Below are 22,885 nucleotides of genomic sequence, written 5' to 3'. Positions count from 1 at the left end.
ATTTTGGCTCTGCAGAAATTTTTTTAAAAACTGCTAACGTTAATTTCAGAAACAAAAAAAAAAAAATTAATTTTTTTTAAGGGACATTTTAAAAAATCCCAGCTTACTTCTATTGAAGCCTTTTTTTTTTTGAAAGCCTTTTAAAGCACATGTGTGAAAAAAAATAATGGTTTTGGCATTTTTTTTCAGTTGATGAAAAATAAGCACAAACTATATATTATTGTAAAAAAAAGAAAAAGATTTAAAGCACTTTTTTCTTTGTCTCTTTCATATTTGAATATAAATTTAATTCTTTATTCAAGGGTGAATTAGGCAAAATAATTACTTGCAGAAAATTTTCCAGTTAGGATTTGTGTTCGCAGAAAGCTTTTCGTTTCATCTAAGTCTGTGCGACATACCTCACAAGTTGATATAACCAAACAAGGATTTGGTAATATTTCAGAAAGCCAAGGGCTTACGACATGACTCCCAACCTACATTGTCCCTGCAATCATTTCTTTATAAAAAGCTAAACAAACGTGTGATCGGGAGCAAACAATAGCCACGGCAGTCAAAGATTTTAAAAAACAAGTATCCAACTCCCAATCTCTCTCACTCATTCGTATTTCAGTAGACTGCTGCTCGAACAGCAACGGTGGACATTCGTATTTCAGTTCGAGAATGACTCTGAGGACTCTGTCAGTATAACGAGCGTTACGCAAACCAAACGTAGCACTGGCGACTCGAACCGTGGATCCGGCAAGTACCGGGCGGTGGCACGAGACAGAGAACGCAGCGTGAAATGGACGGCAGGGCGACCGGTGTCGGGGAACGTGGAAAAGGCACCAGTACCGGATGGCATGAATGCTGGGCGGCTAGGTGACGAGAGTTCGTCTAGACAACAAATATGGTGGATGGATAGAACAGTGAACCTGGCACCCACACTCATAGATGGCCCGGTTGTCTAGATTGTTGTCACCGATTGTTAGGCATCTGTACGGCAGCCTCCGGAGCCAGTCTCGTGGCCAGACTGGATGGAACATTAAAAGATGGACGGCAATACCGCACACATGATGGGAGGCACGCGTGTCAGACGGCTGGGGGTACGAAAGGCACGATTTGGGCGGATGGTGAGGAGAATCCGGCATGCAAGGTCCATGGCATCCAGATGGCACAGGTGGACGGCCCGGAGCACGAATACAGCACTCGATGGATGAACTGGAGCACTAGATGGCCTCTAGGATGACGAGCACACTAGGTAGGTACACTGAGTTAGACGGATGAATCCATTACACTTCATGGTAAGGTGATGGAAGGCACAGGGAGCGACTCGTACCAACACGAATGCTGGGTAGCTAGGCGACGAGAGTCCATCTAGACAACAAATGTGGTGGATGGAAATGGCATCCACACTGATAGATGGCCTAGAGTCTGTCCTGCACACCGAGACGGAGGCAAATGAGGTGAATCCGGCATCTGTATGGCAGCCTCCGGAGCGAGTCCAACGGCCAGACTGGAGGGAATGTTAAAAGATGGACGGGAAGGGATTGGATGCCACCAACGCAGCTTAAATACTAAATGCCTATCGCTTTCTTGCTTTTAGCATAGAGCAAAATGATTCTAGTAAGCACAATTTTGGTACTCTTGCGATGGCATCTATCGAAGGTCGAAAGTATTAGAAATTAATAGCAGAGAACACCATTGGTTAACTTTTTAATTTAAATTTTGAAATTCACCAATTAACCATTTGATTTGAAATTGTTTGGATCCATCGTCATAGCAACGCCATCCACGTCTTGCCGCCAGGTAGCGTTGTTTGTGTATCGGCGGAGGATCACTATTACAAGCAAATGTGATAGGCATTAAGCATTAAGAAAATTTTGATGCCGCACACACGATGGGAGGTAGATGTCTGACGGCTGGGAGTCTGGGCCGGGAGTCTGAAAGGCACGATAGGGATTCCGACGGACATGGAGGAGAGTGAATCCGGCATGCATGATCCATGGCATCAGGATGGCATGGTGGACGGTCCGAAGCACGAGTATGCCGACCGCACTCGACGGATGAACCGGAGCACTGGATGGCCTCTAGGATGACGGACACACTAGGTAAGTGCACTGAGTTTTTTTAGACAGATGAATCCATCACACATACTTCATGGCAAGGTGATGGACGGCACGGGAAGCAACTCGGACCGGCACAACGTGAAATATAGTCTACGGAGTGAATTCGACAGGCATGCCAGTTGGCACATGAAGATGGATGGCAGGACAAACGAATCGGACCTGCTCACACAGAAACGATGGCACACACGATACATCTCTGGGAGGAAGAGCTTCTCATGCACTTGAGCCAGATAACATGAAGAGCGAGTTTGTCGGACGGATGGCAAAAGGAATGAATCAGTCACGTGACTCCGTGGCACGTGCAGCCTGGCAAGAAAAAGGACACGACCCAAAAACAGCATCGAAGAAAATCAAGATCTTATGCGAAGGTAGTTTTAAGCAATTTAGCATCAAAGTTATTACAATAAGCACAAAAAAATGAAACGATATTTACAGGTTAGGTTCTTTACGTTTCTTCTAAATTATACAATTTCAAGGATGATTCCTCATCGATTGTATCACACCACCAGTTATGGAAATTAACTTTGTGCAAGTTTGCGCTTTGTAGCAAGACAGAGCATTCCATTTAGTTTTCAATCAGAAGAGCATACATTTATTTTACAAAAATTTTTTGAGTCGTGTCACTTTTTTCGCCAGGGTGCGACACGATGGACGAACTGGATTCACACGAGCTCGGTCGACACGGCGCACATATAAAAAAAATTTTTTTTTGAGCCATGTCGCTTTCTTTGCCGGGGTGCAACACAACGGACGGACCGGATTCACATGGGGTGGCACCGCAAGCTCGGTCGACACGGCGGCGGCCCCCCGGTCGGGGGGTGGAGGAGTCCGCCGTGCGGGGGCTCACCCTCATAAGGAGGTCATGGCGGGGGGGCCGGGCGTACGCCTTGGGGATGAACCCGTACTTGCGCGTCTTGGGTGCATAGGCCCAGAGCCAGCCGTCCACGGTCTGGTTGTTCATGTCCGCGTACACCCAGTCCCCCCGCCGGACGCTCAGGTCATCGGGGGCCTGGGCCTTGTAGTCGTACAGCATCACCAGCTCGCTGCCGTGGAAGCGGAGGTCCTCCGGGGCGGGGGCGCCGGGGCCCGGGCCCCCCGCCTGGTGGGGTGCCGCGCCGCCCGACACCGCGCCCACGTGGTCTGGGGGAGAGAGAGAGAAGAGGAGAAGTCACACACACATTGAATGTTTATTGATAAATGTTGACATTTTAGTCAAGTTTTTTGCTAAATAATTTTTAAAAAAGAAAAAAAAATTACTATTATTTTTTAAACTAAAAATTTGGAGTCCTATACAGAATCAACAGAATAAACATTGACATATAATATTTTTTGAGAAAATTAGCGAATGAAAAATGATTTAAATAAGTATATGTGAATTCAAAATTAAACTTAGCTGAGATGCCTTGACAAATCCATTTTCTGAAATAAAACTTAGGAATTTTTGTGATATAATTTTTGGGGGAAATATGATCCAAATTTATATTTGTAATAGATTGGAATTTTTGGGCATGTAACTTTTTGAAAATTTATCTAGTTTGATTTATTATTAATATGTGAATACAATGGACTTTTTTACATTAATGTGAATATTTCTGTGTACATTTTTGGTCCTGCATGTGGCAAAAATAGGGCTGCTCATTAACATTTCAGTCAACTTTTCTCTCAAACAATAGTAAAAAAGAAGGAACATAGTGTTATTTCTAACTTAAAAAATACGTTTTTGCCCCATGCAGATTGGTTCGGACACGATCGCTCCGATGCAAACAAACACATCTCATGTAAAGTGACGTCATTCGGGCGATTCACTCATTTGAACTGGATTTGAAAATTACAGTACACAAAGAAGAAACATTGTATTTTGTAATAAAACTTGCTCTGAACTGCATTTTTTACTTTTGGCAGTAAATTTTAAATCTACAAAAAAAAAAGGTGGAAAATTTTCAATTTTTTTTTCCTGGGGCAAAGTGAAAAATAAAATATTTTTCTAATGAAATATTTTTTTATTCTATTATAAAACTTTTTTTTTTGATCAAAATAATCAGTAAATAAAAGGTTGAATACATGAAGGAAAAGATAATGAAACAATAAACGAATAATTAAATGAATAAATCAATTAATATATGAAGAAAAATAAATGAGCAAGTAAAAGAATGAATGAATGAATAAGAAAATTAGCACATTAATGAATAAATATGTGAATTACTAAATGAAGGACTGTAAATAAATTAATTAATAAATGAAAATGCAAGTGATTTACATTTGATGATTGAGTAATCAAACAAACAATTTCACTTTGCCCCGTACGTACTCGACTAAATGTACAATTTATTTAAAATACAAAAAAGATTAATATTGACTAAATAAATACTGCATTAAATATTAGGAGATCTCAATTAATATTTAAAATGTTAATAAAAAGAACTTTATCATTTTATAGTAACAAAAATAATTTTTGACCAATAACAAAATATTACAATATGAGTGCCATGTTTTTAAAAATTCCCTGTATTACCAAATGCTTTAATGTTCGGCAATATTTTTTTCCTGACTGGAATAGACTACACAAAATACTACATAGTTAAAATAATACCCCATAGGTGGAGCTAAAAGCAGAGTAAATATTTCACCTTTTCACTTTGCCCCATGTTCCCCTAAATGAACACTTTTCGGGAAGTTTTCCCCGTCCCCACGTTTTTCCCCTTTTCCCCCCGTCCAGGTCCGAAAAAAGGGAGGTCACACTCACCGTGCAGCACGTCGGCCGGGCAGACGAACGCGGAGGGCACGAAGCCCTCCTGTCCGTCGGAACGAACGATCCAGAACCAGTCCGGGTCCTCCCGGTTCAGGACCGTCACCATCTCTCCCCGCTCCACGCTCACGTCGTTCTCGTCACGCGCGATGAACGTGTACAGGACAATGTACCTGCAGACAGACAAGAACGTTAACCGTCGTTTCGAAAAACAAAACGTTTCGCTCAATCCATTCTTGAAACTCCACGTGGATTGAAAGTGAAAGAACAAACTGAACATGAGTTAGGTACATAAATGAGGGTACTAATTAAATGCATTTAAAATACTTTCACATGCACATAATAACGAGTTAAAAACGACCCATGATTCAACAAACAAAAAACATAACACAATGGGGTGGTTTCCTTCAGTTAAAAGTACTATTTTTAGTCATTGAAATGGATAGAATGAGCAAAAAAAATCACATGGACCCAGAAAATACTTTCATTTTCCCAACAGTTACTTTTTAATTCATTTTTTTAAAAGGTCCGATTTTTCAAACAAAGCTTGTCACAAACGATGCACTTTGCCGCATCTTTCTACTACGTTTCCACGTTATGATAATCAAGAAGCGAATCAGATATGGAGCTCTACGCTTGCTATCAACCCTATCGTTGCCAATACACGTGAGTAAAGGTGCGAATTAAATATTTTGTTCTGTGAAAATGGCATTTTATCATTTGTGATGTCATCGGCAAGAAATGTAAACAATAAAATATCACCGATTTAAGTAATTTTTAAAAAAAATACGGTGAAGTATGTTTATATCTTTTAGAAGGGACTGTATGAAAAAACATACAAATGAAAAAACTTATAATAGGTACAGGTGTCCCTCGTATAACACGGTTCATTTGTTCTGTGCAGTATTGAAATTGCGTTATACGAGACTTTTTTAAAAATGACATTTTTACTTTTTTTTCACACTAATTAATCATGTGCGCAGTAAAAATCATGTCAACATGTATCATGTTGTTTCGGAACCGTGTTCCATGTTATATGAGACTTGGAAATAAAGTCAATCATGGGATATGTACCTTGTTCTAACGAAACCAAGTTTCATAGAAACAAAGTAAAAACTGATTAGAGTTATCGAACATGAACATAACGGCTTAAACAAAAATGAAATTTAAATGAATCTTTTTTTAAAGATAACATGCGAGTTACATCAAAATCATGAAGCATAAAATTCAAGTTTCGTACCGTGTGTTCATATCGAAACTGTGTTGTAGAAGTACCGTGTTATACGAGGGACGACTGTATATGTTAATATGTATTGGACTCTGCAGTGACTCATTTGAAAAAGATATAAATGCTAAAAATGTATGAAAGAGAAAAATATAAACGGTGCTTCGCTGTACTAAGCACTTTTCATAATGCACTCGGACGGACAAAATGACCTTTCTGGTCAGAAAGGACAATTCAAGTATTCCCGTAATTTTTTTAATAATTCGGAGAAAATGACTCTACAAATGACATACTTGCCAACCTTCGAAGGAAAAAATACAGGAGACTTTACTAGAGGTATATAGGCGATTCACCATCCACATATCCTCGCTACAGAATAATTAAATTATGCTTTTAAATAACATGAATATTAATTTAAAGTGAAATGGGGATTTTTTGCACATGTAAGCAAATTGGTAGCGGCAAGAAAAATATACTGCAAAGGAAAAGCTGAATAATAAGGAGTGAATTTGCTTAAAGCTTCGTACATTCTTCAGTCTCTACCAGAAAAGTAGCTACAAAAATTTAATTACTAAAATACGAAAAAAAGGAAATCAATATATAATGAAAATATAATATAAAATAAGTAGGTATAGGGTAGCACATGTTAAAAAAACTTTAAACATTCAAAATAATTGAACAAATTTCAAGATGCAAAAGGATTGAAATCTGCTGCCATTTTCGGCAAAGCACGTGCTTCGTCGAACATGCAAATGGGGAAAGCTTCTGAAAAATTAATTTTTACTAAATGAGTCATTAATTGGAAAAATTCTTATTCCCTGACATTGGTCGACTAGAAAATGGCGCCATCTATCGAGAAGAAAGTGAAACTTTTAATGATTGACTGAAAAAAAACTGCAAAAACGGGAGAAAATCGTAAAAAAACGGAAATCGGGAGATGAAAGCAAAAAATGGGAGTCTCCCGTTGGCAAGTATGAAATGAGGAAAAGTCTCAGGTAGAGAATTTCTCATCATTATCTAGCTTCCAATCATAAGTTTGAGTGGTGAAACAGGCACATTTTTCTTGACGGTCCTTTTGAGTGCTTTACGAAAAGTGCGCTGTATTTTTCAAAAAAATCTGTTATTTTATTCTTTTCAGAATGAACGTATTTCAGAAATAGAATCGTGTCAGAAAACATCACCTCATTTTTTTCATACAAATGCTTCATACGAAAAGAAAAAAGAGCCTATACAGGCATCCCTCATATAACACTGTTTCGATATTACTATCTTTTAAATCAGGGTCGGTCATTTTGCCGGCAAAAAGGTATTATTGCCAGGTCAGTGGAAAAAACCATAGAAAAAATGGAAAAACCGGCAAAAATAAAAAAAATGGCAAAAACCCAAAGACCAATAAAGTTACATTAAGTTATGTTCATTATGGAATAGTAATGGTGTAAATAATATATAACACTGAATTAAAAATTTTACTTATCAGTTTTATTATTAATTAGATTAATTATTAAATAGAAAAAAAATGCATTGTAATAGTAATAACAATGATTTTAAATCTCTGCTATGACATATTGCTTGTTGCAACACATAAACTACTTTTATCCAAGTCCAATCATTTGAATACTTGAAAAGAATTATGTCTTTGAAATTAGTAAATTTACTAAACATTGTAAGTGTTTAGGCTCCCCCCCCCCCATCGGCAAAAAATGACAAAACTGAATGACCAATAAAGTTGCATTAAGTTATGTTAATTATGGAATAGTAATGGTGTAAATATATAACACTGAATAAAAATTTTACTTGTCAATTTTATTATTAATTAGATTAATGATTAAATAGAAAAAAATGCATTGTAATAGTAATAACAATGATTTTAAATCTCTGCTATGACATGTTGCCTGTTGCAATACGTAAACTATTTTTATCCAAGTCCAATCATTTGAATACTTGAAAAGAATTATGTCTTTGAAATTAGTAAATTTATTAAAAATTGTAAGTGTTTAGGCTCCCCCCCCCCCCCATTGGCAAAAACCTATTTTTGCCGGGTCCTATCTAGTTTTGACTGAGAGTAGCTTTGAATAATAAAGGAAAACGGTAACTTTTTTGCTATCTAAAGAAATAAAGCAGTTTAGTTTGATAGATGCATTTTATATTAACTTTACTTCTTCGTAATTAGTTACAGCTCTACAAGCGTGTCATGCAAATACAGCTACACTAGAAAGATATTTCTCAAATTTTTCTTTTGTAAAATCAAAAATCTGAAACCGTTTGTCAATTACTACCCTTACGAAACTAGTTTATTCTATGCTGAAACAATAAATAGCTTTTCAAAGATGTTATGGACTGGTATTTAAATGACGTTTTATTTAAGGAAATAATTTTAATTTATCTCAATTTCTTTTATTTTATTGTTGCAAACTGATTTAACAGGTACAATTTAAAAAAAATATGGAATGTTTGAAAAAATTGCTATATAAAAAAACAAGCTAATTACTTTCACATTGTAAGCTAACAAATATATTCAGGTCTTCATTGATACAAATTGTAAATTTTGTTGGTAACGTGTAAAAGATTTAAAAACAAAAATGTTGCAAATATTTAACTCTCTCAAAACAAATTAAACATTAGATTCAGTTTGAACAAGCAAACTAATGAAATAAATATTTTATCAAAGCATTTTTCAATCTTTTTATTCACATGCAACTTCTAAAAAATGTATCGATAAGTTGTTAATGCAAATCCTATTTGCATTATTGCAAACCTAGTTGTTATTGCAAATCCTAGTTGGCAAAAACTGTCAAAAACCTATTCTTGCTGGGCGGAAAAAAACGCTTTTTTTCCACCCGTGGCAAAAGCTTTTGCCAACCCTGTTTTAAATACTAGAAAACTTTTTAAAAAGTGCATACTTCATCTCATTTGGAGTTTTTATCAAGTCCCCAAACTAAAAGTTTTTATCAAGTCTAAAAGTTCAAGGGGTCAATTAATGAATTCTACTGATTCCTTTATTAAGAACGTTCACTGAAAAATATTTTTTGCAAAACAGTTGTCAACAACTCTTTGCATAAAATCTTCCTTGATGTAAGAGTTGGTAGTGTCAAGAAAAATAAGTTCATTTAAAACTCAACTTTTAAATATTTCGAAGCAAAAAAAGATTCTTCATTTTTTAAAAGGTTACCCAACAACCATGTTTTAACGAAAACTCTTCAGCAAAACACAGATTGAAAAACAATAACCGAGTGATAAAACGTAAGCAATTACGTATTAAAACTAGGGCAACTTTTATTTTTAATTTATATCGTGAATATAATGCTTCCTCTAACTAAAATAAACAAAAACTACAGCAGCGTGACAGTTCAACTCCAAAGCTGTAAAAGAGTTTAAAATACAGTTGGCTCTCTGTTTAACGACGCTCTATTTAACGACTTTCTCTATTTAACGACGGCTTTTCACGGTCCCAGATGGTCCACTGTAGTGTTAAAAGCATTCTATTTAAGGACGTTTTCTATTTAAGGACGATTTTTTGCGGTCCCGTGAAAGTCGTTAAACAGAGAGCCAACTGTATATATATTTTTTCCTTTAGAAAAAAAATGGTCCTTTTTTTGCATTCAAGTCGATAACAAACATCCTCATTCGCACACACATGCATGAATATGTCGGAAAAATCGGTTACTACTATTACTTTTACAACAGCTTTAACAAAATTTCAACTTTACTATTACAGTTGGCTCTCTGTTTAACGACGCTCTATTTAACGACTTTCTCTACTTAACGACGGCGTTTCACGGTCCCAAATGGTCCACTTTAGTTTTAAAAGCATTCTATTTAAGGACGATTTCTACTTAAGGACAATTTTTTGAGGTCCCTTGAAAGTCGTTAAACAGAGAGCCAACTGCACTTTTACTACAGCTTTTAACAAAATTTCTATTTTACTATTACTTTTACAACAGCTTTAACAAAATTTCAATTTTACTATTACAGTTGGCTCTCTGTTTAACGACGCTCTATTTAACGACTTTCTCTACTTAACGACGGCGTCTCACGGTCCCAAATGGTTCCTTTAGTTTTAAAAGCATTCTATTTAAGGACGATTTCTACTTAAGGACGATTTTTTGAGGTCCCTTGAAAGTCGTTAAACAGAGAGCCAACTGTACTTTTACTACAGCTTTTAACAAAATTTCTATTTTACTATTACTTTTACAACAGCTTTAACAAAATTTCAATTTTACTATTACTTTCACAACAGCTTCAACGACATTTCAATTTGACATTCACCCCTCGTCGTCGAACGAGACCGAACGAGAGGGACGGCCATACTCACCGCCCGGCAGGGTCCTTGAAGAACGGGTGCACGTCCGGCAGGGATCCCTGGGAGGAGGAGTTGTCGTTGTTGGGCGGCGGGGGCGGCGCGTAGCTCTCCGCGTCCGAGTGCTGCCCCGAGTCGGTGGCGCTGTGCGTGCCCCGGGAGGAGGCGCCGTCCTCCGCCACCCCCACGGCGGCGGACGCGGCCGCCCGGGGGAGCTTCTTGTGCCTGGGGGAGAGGAAGAAGACACAGGAGTGAGACGAAGGAAGGGCTTCGACTCCAAACTACAAACAATCAAATTTTAATTTTCATGACTCCTCTCGCACGACCGCACTGAGGAGAGTTATTAAAATATAAGACCAGCTCTGAGGTAAACCAATTAAACAAAAGTTGTGGTTTTCCATGCATCGGGTCGATCGGCCAGTTCTATCAGCTTAAGAGTCGCGAGAGCCTTTACGGGCTGTACTGCACAAACCAATGCATGAGGACTTGATTCTGCTTCCTGTCTAAAATTAAGTTCAAAATAAAATAACTGAAATAAAAATTTCAAAAAGTCTTTTTTCACAGCACAGGCCGAAACGACTTCTGTGTCAGTATTTTAGTCAAATTTTCAATTTAGATAAATAAAGTACAATAAAAGAAAAAAAAAGAAAGAAATAACCCATTGTTATTTCTTCTAAAATACGTTTTTGCCCCATGCTGATTGTATCCATCCATTAAAAAATTTGGATTTTTTTTTCTCTCTTTTAAAAAACAAAAATTGGCTGTAGAGCTCATACTTAGTTCTCTTTGATCATGGACATCGGCAGTAAAAGAATGGCCTTTTCTGCGACCTCCGTTTCTTGTCCAAATCTCTCATTTTTGAATCAAAACATGAGAATTTTAAAACAACACATGTTATGTCATGTTAAAACATAACGTAAAATGTTAATGATTTTAATGAGTTCTAACACAGGAGTAAGCCTTCCTCATTATTCCCTGAGGAGTTGAATTACATTTTGTAAAAACAATTTAAATTCATGTCTCAATAGATGTCATTTTTAAGCGGGGGGGGGGGGGGGGAAAGAGGGAGCCACCTACCTGGTGAGGGCGAGGTCCGCGAAGTGCGAGCCGTGGGGGGCGCAGTAGGAGTGGGGGATGAACCCCTCCCGGCCCCCCTCGGCGATGACGTACACCCAGTCGTTCTCCTGGTAGAGCAGCGAGACGCTCTGGCCGCGGCGCACCTCCAGCTCGTCGTCCACGCAGGGCGCGAAGTCGTGCAGCACCACCATCTTGGAGTCGGGGGAGAGGCCGTTCTCCTTCTCGATGCCCACCCGCACCAGCGTCTCGATGGAGGCCGAGCCCGTGATGCGGCCGATGCTGGGGGGCGCGGCTGGAACCCTTCTCGCCCTCTGGGGGAGAGACATGGAAGCATTACGACCGAGCAAAACGAAAATGCAGCTCCCACCCGGGAAGGGGGGGGAAAAACAGATAATGAAGCAATAAACAAACAAATACAGGTATCCCTCATATAACGCAGTCAATTCGTTCCGTGTAGTATCGAAACCGTGTTGTACGAGACTTTTTTATAAAATGGTTTTTTAACTCTTTTTTTAGACTAATTAATCACGTACATATCATAAATCATGTCAATGTGTATCATGTTATATCAAATTCACATTCCGTGTTATATCAAAACCGTGTTATATGAGACTTTGAAATAATGTAAATCGAGGAATGTGTACCGTGTTGTACAGAGTTCGCCGATATATATTGGTTTATATATATCACGATATATATCTGATATTTATTTTGAAAATATGATATTTTATATATTTATTTTTTCGAAGTACGAGATCTGTGATATAAAAATTAAATGCATTAATCGCATTAATATTATTTTTTTATTATTAAAAACAATCAAAAGTAATGTATACATATAACATATTAATGCATCATTAATATAATATTCCTTATTTATTTTCTATTCATAAAATTATTTGTAATGAAACCATTTTAATTGGTCAGAAAAAAAAAATGTCCTATGGATGTTAAGTGACTAATGCACATTTTTTATTTCTGAAATGTATAAAATTTGTAAAAACAGTTAACCAAAGAAAAATGAGTAAAGCATCTAATGATTAATCAAATGAATTAAGATAATAGAAATGTATCAGTTACGCAATGATTGATTTTGAATAGATTAAATTATCACATTTTACAAATGATTGTAAATGTCATTTATACTTAAATGCCATTCAAGGTACGTAAATGTTTATACAAAATGTATATTTATTAATATAAATAATGAAAACAAAAATGTATGCATTATAATAATAACATAAAATAAACAGTAATTTGAAAAAGGAGTTACTATTTAATGACTTAAGTTTGCACTGATTGAAAATATCGAATATATATATATATATCAAAATATCGGATATTTTCGATATTTTCAAAAACATCATCGTCTTTTCGAACCCTAGTGTTGTTTTGAAACTGAGTCATAAGGTGCAAGTTTTATAATAGCTGAAATTTCGGTTCAATAGAACATACGAACAAAAACTGGCGCCCAGAACATACAAAGACCCACTGATTTAAAAATAAGAGTTGATATAAACCATAAAACTTAATTATTTTACGCACCCCAAATTAAAACTCATGCACAACAAGAAAAAACGTTATTCGCTTTTCTTTACTAAGAACAACACGCATTCTATAAAAGAAATCCGAGCTTTTCTATAGCCATAAAGTTTGACTGATTACAACAACAAAACAAAATACAAAATAAAATAAATAGAATCATTCTATTTAATTTCATATTTTGTTTCGACTACATTTTTCATTTATCGTTTGCCAAATTTAGCTTCTGTTTAATCCTAATGTTATTCTCTTACAATGCCTTGGAGTCAGAATAGTATTCACCTTTTTGCTCTTAGAACACTGATGAGCAAAATCAAGTATGTATTTAAAAGTTGAAAGTTTGTATTATACGTGGAAACCAAACTTTTGAGATCAAGACAGACAATTTTTCGTAAAAGTTTCATAAAAACAAAGTAAAAACTTATTACAGTTGTTATGATACATTTTTCAACAGTGTATTGAACAAAAATTGAATTCCTTCTTTTAAACTACATCAAAACCGTGTAGTTACGAATTAAAGTTTTGTATTGTGTAATATCAGAACCCTGTTACAATAATCACAAATCTGTTACCATATGATATTAAAACCGTGTTGTAGATGTACTGTGTTACACAAGAGACGCCTGTATATGAGATAATAAAATGAGCGAATGAATAAAAAAAAATAAGTGAAGAAAGAACAAATAAATGAATCACTAAATGAAAGAACATTCATGAATTAATAAATGAATACCTGAGTGCTCTGATAAATGAATGTTGGTTGGTTCTGAGCATTTTGGTGAAGAGCCTTAAGAGCACGATAGTCAGAAACATTGAGGAAAGACATGACATGATAATATAATAAATAAAGACAAAATAAAGATATGAACGAAATGAATGAACAAGTAAACAAAATAAACTACAGTAGAATACCTTTATAACGCCGACCTATATGTAACGCAATTCTCTATAAACAGCACTATTTTTCAGAAGTAAACAATAGGTTTTGAAGTTCAAAAAATCCCTCTGTTTTGTTTTGCAAATATAAAAATTGTTAGGAAAATTAAATTTTAAAACAGTTTTTCATTTTTCCATCTTAATTCAAAGCTTGTAAATGAAAATTAGCCATTCACAGTAAACAGAAAATACCAATAGGCTCTTGAAAATGCAGCTGTTATGTAAGTCATGAAGCTAGCAGAAGTGCAGAATAATTCACTTTCTTTTAACTGTGAAACATATTTATCTGTGAAAAAATTATTGTAACATTGGTGCTTTAATACTCATTGCAGATACAACTCAATCTGAAGGGCTAATATATAGATATACAGTAGAAGACCGTTGTAACGTACACCTTGGGACCAGAGCTTTTGCGTTATACAGGTTTTTGCATTGTATAGATCATTTCACAAATTTTGAAACTAATATTCAGAATATATCTATATATTAGCACTTCAGAATGAGTCTTATCTGCAATGAGTATTAAAGCACCAATATTACAATTAGTTATTCACAAATAAATATGTTTCTTTATTACAAGAAAGTAAAATATCCTGCACTTCTGCTAGCTTCATGGTTTGCATAACGGCTGCATTTTCAGAGCCATCTGGTATTTTCTATTTACTGTAAGTACTCATTTTTCTTTAAAAGCTAGCTTTGAATTTAAGATGGAAAGATGTAAAACTGTTTCAAAATTTAATTTGCCTAACCATTTTTATGTTTGCAAAGCAAAACAGAGGGATTTTTTAAACTTCAAAACCTATTGTTTACATCTGAAAAGTAGTGTGGTTTATAGAGAATTGTGTTATATAGGTCGGCGTTATAAAGATATTCTACTGTATTTCTCCTTCCCGGATGTGCATTCGACGAATGGTACGAAACATGTAAACCTAAACATGCCCAATATAAACTAATTAAGTTCTTGACTGGGCACATCTCAATAAACTTCACTCATTGCAAAAAACATCTAAAATGAAAATATTTTTGAAGAAAAAAAACAGACTTCAAAACTGCACATAGAAACGCTTTAGAAAGAAAAAAAAAACTTGATTCTATGAACACCGTCGATGACACTTCTAAACATCATTTTTGAAGATGACACAAAAACGAAAAGTAAAATCATGAGACACTGTCTCCGTTCATATTTTTTAAAAAACACCAATGGTGCACCTGGGTCCGTTAAAATACATACTTATTGTACGATGGCTGCGATAGATTTCACTTATCGTTTTAACGCCAACCAAAATTATGTTTCAAAGTAACATTTGATGGTGTTCAAAAAATAAAATTATTTTTCACTTTACAGCAATTTCTATTTGTAGTTTGTAATTCAGTAAGTAACATTTCTAATTTAAAAATGCTGAACTTAACTATAATAGGCTGATTTGTTTTATTTAATGAACATCTTTTATATCTAAATAGCACACATATTAGTGCATCAGCGTTAGAAATGACTGCTGGTCCACTGGTCCCAGACCAGTGAAACCTGCCTCCGACCACCATAAAAGAATAATTCTTTTTTTTTTTTGATCACACTCTGCTAAAAAAAATTCAAAAGCATTAGCCGAGTCAATGTTTAGCTATTTATTAGTCAAACCGTTCGTTTACTTCGTTTACAGTTAATTTTATTTTCAAAAGCAGGGGTCGATCCAGGATTTTTTTCTCGCTACCTATTTTTGTGAAAGTATTGCATCATTCTATTTTTGTGAATGTTCTTTTTTATCAGCGTTGTTTTTTGGAACTTTTAGAGGCATCCTAATTCTTGTAAAAGAGAAGTAGAACAAGTGAAATTTTAGTTCAAAAAGTGTAACTGTCATCTAGTATTATTTTTAATAGGTTTTGTTTTTTGGGTGGGGGGGGAGCTAAAAACCTAAGAAGTACCAAAAATACCATCGTAATTTCAGCTTAATAGGCTATGTACTGTGTACAATATAGGAAATGATGAGAAAAACGGTTTCTCAAAACAGATGTATAAAGATAGCGATAATATTGCATAAATACATTTTGGTGTGAAACAGCTAAAAATGAGTTAAAATACCACAAAAAGGTTTCTATTTAAGCGATTGTTCATATAAACCTGCTTAGAATTTTATTTTATGAGTAAATTTTGTTTTAAACAGAGGAACAAGTTTTATATTTTAAAATGCAAATTTTTGTGAAATTTTCGACGTTTTGTGAAGCCACTGATTTCATTACTTGATTTTTGTGAAAGTACCGATTTCAAAACAAGATTTTTGTGAAGGTACCGAAAAACGGTAGCAAAATCAGCCTGTATTGGGCCCTGAAAAGTTTTATCTAATTTTAAATCACACATTTACATTTTACTCACACTTGGAGGGAAAAATAATGTTCTGAAACAAAGTAAAAATGGTCAAATTAAGTTCACAAATTTTTAGTACCCTATTTTAAGTGTTGTTTAATGAAATTTGTTTTCAAACTTTATGCTTGGATTGAAGATTTAAATGTTTATTGCCAATTGCCTATTAAACATTTTCAATTTTTAAACATTTAAGTTATATAAAAAAATCCTCATCAGAAGAAAAATGTTTTATACTGTTTATCTGTTTTGCATTGTTATTTAATATTAAGTGTTCACATTTACACATTGTTATTTAATATTATGTTTACCATTTTGAACTTTATTCTCAATACATTAATTTTGCAGTTAAGTGTTTTATCAATGAGCTAAAACTTAATAAATGTAATCATCAAAAAGCATTTCATTTGGTACAAACATATTTAGTGTTCAATTTAAAGTGGACCAGTGATGTTGCTTGAGGACCAGTACATATTCACGTTGAGTGGTCCAAGGGACCAGTAGGATTTTTTACTGATTTCTAACGCTGGTGCATACTTAATTCAATGCGAAATACTTTCGTGCAAATGGGGAAAGAATACCCAGTAGCTTTTTTTATGGTAAGATGTTTTAGAAAAATGAATCATAGGTATTGTGTTAAAATGTATTAACTACCAATTAATAAAACATGTACATTTGCTGTAAAAATATATCACACAACAGTTTCATTGCCAACGAATGCATTTACAAAATTAAAACAAGAGATAAAAAGTTATGCTGTTTTTGAATCTAAAATCAAAAGTCATAAGATGAATTAATAAGTTGGTGTTGAGAAAAAAAAATGTTTTAGTGTGGCTCTCTGATAAATTAGAACATTGACATTGTTAACTTCATTTTGGAAAATTCAGTTGAAAAGGAGACTCCATGTATTCTCACTTTTGGTTTAGTATCTAAAGCAAACTTAACCATCACTTTTTATGTTGTCCTAGGTTGTCCTGGAATGCAGATTTCAAGGGAAAACAATAAACAGTATATTTTTCTCAGTGTAACAAATCTTTTAAAAAATACAATGATGCGAACTTTTACTATTTTTTAGGTTAAATTGCCTTATGATTGATAAAACTATTTGTTTTTAATTAATAAATTCATTAATTTCCTTTTCAAGTATTTTTATCATGAGAAATTCAACCTTTCTTTTTCTAGTAATGAGCAATGATATTGTAAAGGAAACTGCTTCATTTTGAAGCATTTGATTAATTCTACAGTAAAAAATTAGTTGTACCAAAATGTGATTAACATTCTCCTTTGTACTGTTTCCCTTGTATTATGAATTGTATAGAATCATTCAATTTTAATCATTTAATTAAGTTTTAAAACATTTTACAATTAATAAATCTATTCCATCATAGTAACAATTTAATACATTTAACAAATGAAAAATTAGTGGACTTTCATTTTGTCCACATTTTCCTCTAGTGCATCGGACTTTTTGCAAAAAAGTGGACAAAATACCAACCCTGATTTTTAAGTCCCAATGGTCTGTCTAAGATTTTTTACAGGGTCCTATTTTTGTGAATTAAAAAAAAAAATTTGTGAAAAATCAGATCTTTTTGTGAAATTTAAAAATGTTTAACCAAAACTTATCCATCAATATAGATTAGATTTCTGATTTGCATACTTATTTATTAACGAATTAGTTCATGAAAGGTCCGATTTGGTTAATCAAAATTTTGTGAAGGATCCTTTTGGCTAATCAGCATTTTGTGAAGGGTCCTTTTTAACTAATTAGAATTTTGTGAAGGGTCCTTTTTAACTAATTAGATTTTTGTGTAGGGTCCTTAAAAGGACCTACATTTCCTCTGACCAGACCCTTGAGTCCTTTCTATTTCCTTAAATTTTCAACAATATTTCGATTTCCTTCTTTTAAGTGTAAACGTATTCCAGAAATCGCATGATGTTACCATTACAACGCTTCCCCTTAAAAATTCTCCATACTTGAAAAAAATAATCAAATTGCCTAAAAATTAGAGCAATTACCCACTAAAAACTATTCTTCGTTTTACTCAAGGATTTATTTGCATGCTAATTTAATTGAAAACCATTTAAATATTTATGGCTTCCCCAAATTCATTTACACTTAAAACCAGGGTTGGCCGAATTGGACCCAATTGGGTTTGGACCCATTGGGTTTTTTTGAAAAAACCCATTTAAAAAAACCCATTATTTTAACCCACTATTGGTTTTTTTTTTTTAATTTTCTGAGAAGTTTTTAAAAAATTAATTTAAATACTTTCACAATTTAAACTTCTTTTTTATTTGATCTTCACCACAGACAATGAACATAAAAAATGAATTTTGAACTTTAATAGTATTTCTTAACTCTTAACGGCATTAAAAAAATACTTCAAAGATTTTAAATGAATGTATTTAACTTTTTTCTTTAACTGGTTAATAAATAACTCAAATTATGTTGACCAAGTCCTGTCATGTCTGATTTTCTCAGTATTTGTAGATCGTACAGAGGAAACTAATCTAGTTGAAAGGCTTTCATGTCAATTATTTTCTGCTAACCGACACGTCACAAATCTCGAATAAACACAAGGTATATTTTTTAGAAATAAACAGATTTTTCAAGCGGTCGACAGAAAACAGAATAGGTACAGTATTTTCATTATCTTACGAAAAAATTTAATATTTCTTACTCTGTACACAGAAACAGAAAAACAGGCAACATAAAATTCAAAGAAATGTCTTGATTAAGCAGGAATTCAGTAAAAAGGGATTTAAACCACTTGAGGTTCTACTGTAGTTTTGCATAACAAAATGAAATACAATAAAGTAAAATGCAAAAAAAAAAAATGTAGTAATTAAAACGAACAATAGATTTTATCACTCGAGAAATAACTTTGCCTTAACTGTTAGTAATAATGAAAATTAAAAAATCAGAACTTCACCATTCTTGGGTTTTTCGTCTTCGATACTTTTCTTCAGAAAACGCTGAATTTTAACTCGTTTTCCAGCTTTTTTTACCCGAAGACAATTTTTGTACTTTGTCCATATACTTATGCTACAATATGCTACAAGTACTCCACATTTTCCCTAAAAAAAGACAAAAAAACCCACATTTCCTTTAAAAAACCTAACTTCAGTTGGGTTTTTTTTGGGTTTTATTTAAAAAAATCCAAGAAACCCTGGGTCCATGGGCTTTTTTAAAAAAACCCGGGTTTTTGCCAACCCTGCTTAAAACTTATAAAAACACTTTATAAAAACACTACTAGAGTAAATTATATGATGAATGATCTTCATGTTCACTTCAGAGAAGTCTTCATTCAAAATTCTCAATATGATTACTATAAATATTACTGCTGTACAATTTTTGTACAGTGGGATTCAATCATTTAATAGGTAAATTAAATACGCAGGCTATTTTGAATTTCTGGTTGGTATTTTTTTCTTTCGGAATTTTCATGTTTTACGGCTCTATTTTTCTTCCCCCTCGAAACTTTGATACATTAATGTTTTGCCCTACTCGAGACACTAATTAACAAATGGCAAAATGAACAGAATGAATGGAATATGCTTCGAAGCTCTTAATTGTTAGATGGAAAAGTGAATTTACATGGTTGGTTTGGCTTATTGACGAACACAGCCTAAAATTCATCAATTAAAATAACTTACATTTTCTTTTAATCTAAAATTAGTTAATAGTTAAGCATGCCCCTCCCAAACCTAGTGTAGCTGGAGCATGCCCCTGGTTATAATTTCACGCAGACAGGGCCAGATTTAGGGGAGGGCAGGCAGGCCTACTGCCTCGGGGCCTCCACAACAAAGGGGCCCCACAATAAAATTTTTACAAAATATCCTAACTTTCAGGGGTCAGCAAATTTTACGTTTTTTTCTCCCAGACTTTTTTTTTTTTTTTTTGTATTTCTTCAAAGAATGCTTGCACAAAAATAATATTATTATCAATATATCAGGAAGCCCTAATTGCAAGTATCCATTTACTATCAATTTTGCATTTGATGCAACATTTCAGTGGCAATTTATTTTTTTTAATTCATTTAATTTGTAATTTGTACCTTTGAGTTAAAAAGAAAAAAAAGTTTAAAAAAATCCGAAAAATGGCTAACTTTGCAGGTCATCCTTACAACTTCTTGCTTCTTGAACTCAAAAATTTAAAAATTATTTGACGAAATGACTTAAATGTAAATTTTTTAAATCTAAAATATCGGATGTATATATATGTATCAAAATATTTGGATATATATCAAAATATCGGATATTTTCAAAAATATATCTTTTCGAACCCTGATTAGGGGCTTCCACTCCTTTGTTGCCCCGGGGCCTCCACACTTCAGAATCACGCAGAAACAAAGTTATGTAACTGAGCAAAAAATCCCAACCAAACTGTCGATCTATTTGTAATATTTTTTATTTTAATAATTTCTAAACTTTAGAATTTTACCATTCGTTGGAATAGGGCATGAAAATGCAACTTTTAGCCATTTATACTCATTGCAGCTAACCATATTCAAGTACTGTGCTCCTTTTAAGTAAAATAAATAAATAAAAGATGGAGAAGTTTTACTATGATAAAAAGCATCAATAAAACAAAAGAAAAGGTTTTAAATTATCACTTATTTCACGAGCGAAAGCAGAAGGAAATAATGCAACATGACGCTAGCACTAGAGGAGACTTAGGACTTTCTTGACTCGAACGATTCTTTTGTTAAGAATTGTATTAAAAACCAATGTTAAAAATAAAGGACAGCTTCCCATAAAAGGAAAAAAGGTGATCTTTGGTGCAAATTTCATGCATGTGAAGAAGCTTTGGCTGAAGCCTCAAAGAACCAATCAAGTCCTCCAATTTTATTGCCTCTAACACTCTGTGATGAAACCACACATGCTCCAAATTTCAGAAATTCTTAATGTTTACTTTAGCAATCATATCACATGAAACAGCGCATAAATGAGTCAAGACTTGCTACATTTATTTCGTTTCAAATGGAATTCGAGGACACTCTAAAAATGAATTTGAAAGTTATTCGACAGGGTTCGAAAATATCATGATATTTCCCAAACTATCCGATATTTTGATACATATCCAATATTTTCAATCAGCACAAACTGAAGTATTGCAATAGTAAATGCATCCTCAAATTACTTTTTATTTTCTTATATTATAATTACTATATTAAAATGAAGGTTTCTTTCATTATTTATATCTAATGTTTCACTTTACATTTCTATCAATTTTAATGGAGCTCATTTAGCATTAGCTGTTTTACTCTATTTTCTTCTGTTAGCTACTTTTACAGTTATATGACTCAGAGTTAAATAATATACATTAGTCAGTGCAGTCATAAGGAATTTTCATTTTTTCTGACCAACATATAATATTTAATTATACACTTTTAATATGAATTCAAATTATTACATTACTAATAATTGTATGAATAGAAAAGACAAGTAAAAAAAGAATATTATATTACTTTGTTATATTAATGATGCATTACTGCATCATAAAAATATAGTACATAACTTTTTGGTTATGTTTAATAATAAATGAACAATAAATAATATTCAAAACATATCTATATATTAGCATTTCAGAATGAGTTTTATCTGTACTAAGTATTAAAGCACTAATTATACAATGAGTAATTCACAAATAAATATGTTTCTTTATTTTAAGAAAGTGAAATATCCTGCACTTCTGCTAGCTTCATGGTTTGCATAACAGCTGCATTTTCAATAACCATCTGATATTTTCATTTTACTGTGAATGCTAATTTTCATTTAAAAGCTTCAAATTAAGATGGAAAGATGAAAAACCGATTCAAAATTTAATTTGCCTAACAATTTTTATGTTTGCAAGGCAAAACAGAGGGATTTTTCTTAAACTTCAAAACTCATTGTTTACTTCTGAAAAGTTGTGCGGTTTTATAGAGAATTGCGTTATACAGGTCGGCGTTATAAAGGTATTGGGCAGTTCTCAAAAGGTGGGAACAAAAAAGTTAACTTTGAGCAATTTCAAAAATTTTCGAATTTGATATCAATTTTTCTTTTATTCTATAGTATGCATACCTAGAACACAATATATGAACATGAAAAGACAGCAGGTATTTGTAAAAATTGTTAATTAGCAAATTAAATCAGCAATCTGTAGGTAACAGATTTTGGACATTGTTGTCATGTAGGTAACGGATTTTGGACATCATCATAATGTAAGTTTCACCATTTTTGACAACTGTTAATCTGATTTTTAACTTTTCCAATGAAAATTTTATTTACTACTTTTTGAATTTTGCAATTTAATGATAAAGAGGATATTAATGAAGTACTTGAATGGCTATACATACTGCTCTTTACATATAATAAAGTTTTGGAATGATTTTGAAGAAGTTGATGAAAGGTAGAAAAAAGCTTCATGGAAATAATTATACAAACTTGTAGTTTGATTTATTGGGACAAATAAGGAATAAAAATAGAAACAAATAAATACGACATATATATTTTTAAAGGAAAAGTAAACAAAATATGCTTTAAGAAAGAATGTAAAAAATGACATCAGTTTTAATAACGAATATTTTTTCTTATGTCATAAGAATTAAAACGATGT

At 33.6% G+C, this 22,885-nt stretch overlaps 1 protein-coding gene across 1 annotated transcript in view; it reads right to left on the bottom strand.

Moving 5' to 3' along the window:
* LOC129232654 (SH3 domain-containing protein Dlish-like) overlaps positions 1-22,885 on the bottom strand; it is a 40,854-nt gene that overhangs the window by 4,208 nt on the left and 13,761 nt on the right. The window contains exons 3-6 of the mRNA XM_054866786.1: positions 11,451-11,750; positions 10,389-10,598; positions 4,849-5,024; positions 2,953-3,245 (exon numbers count right to left, since the gene is read on the bottom strand). Coding sequence (XP_054722761.1) covers positions 2,953-3,245; positions 4,849-5,024; positions 10,389-10,598; positions 11,451-11,750 — 979 coding nt within the window. The remainder of the gene's footprint in view (positions 1-2,952; positions 3,246-4,848; positions 5,025-10,388; positions 10,599-11,450; positions 11,751-22,885) is intronic.

This window comes from Uloborus diversus, unplaced genomic scaffold (genome assembly GCF_026930045.1).
Source record: "Uloborus diversus isolate 005 unplaced genomic scaffold, Udiv.v.3.1 scaffold_13, whole genome shotgun sequence".
Classification (NCBI taxonomy): domain Eukaryota; kingdom Metazoa; phylum Arthropoda; class Arachnida; order Araneae; family Uloboridae; genus Uloborus; species Uloborus diversus.
Note: the sequence above shows the minus strand (reverse complement) of the source record. Positions and strands in the feature narration are given on the sequence as shown.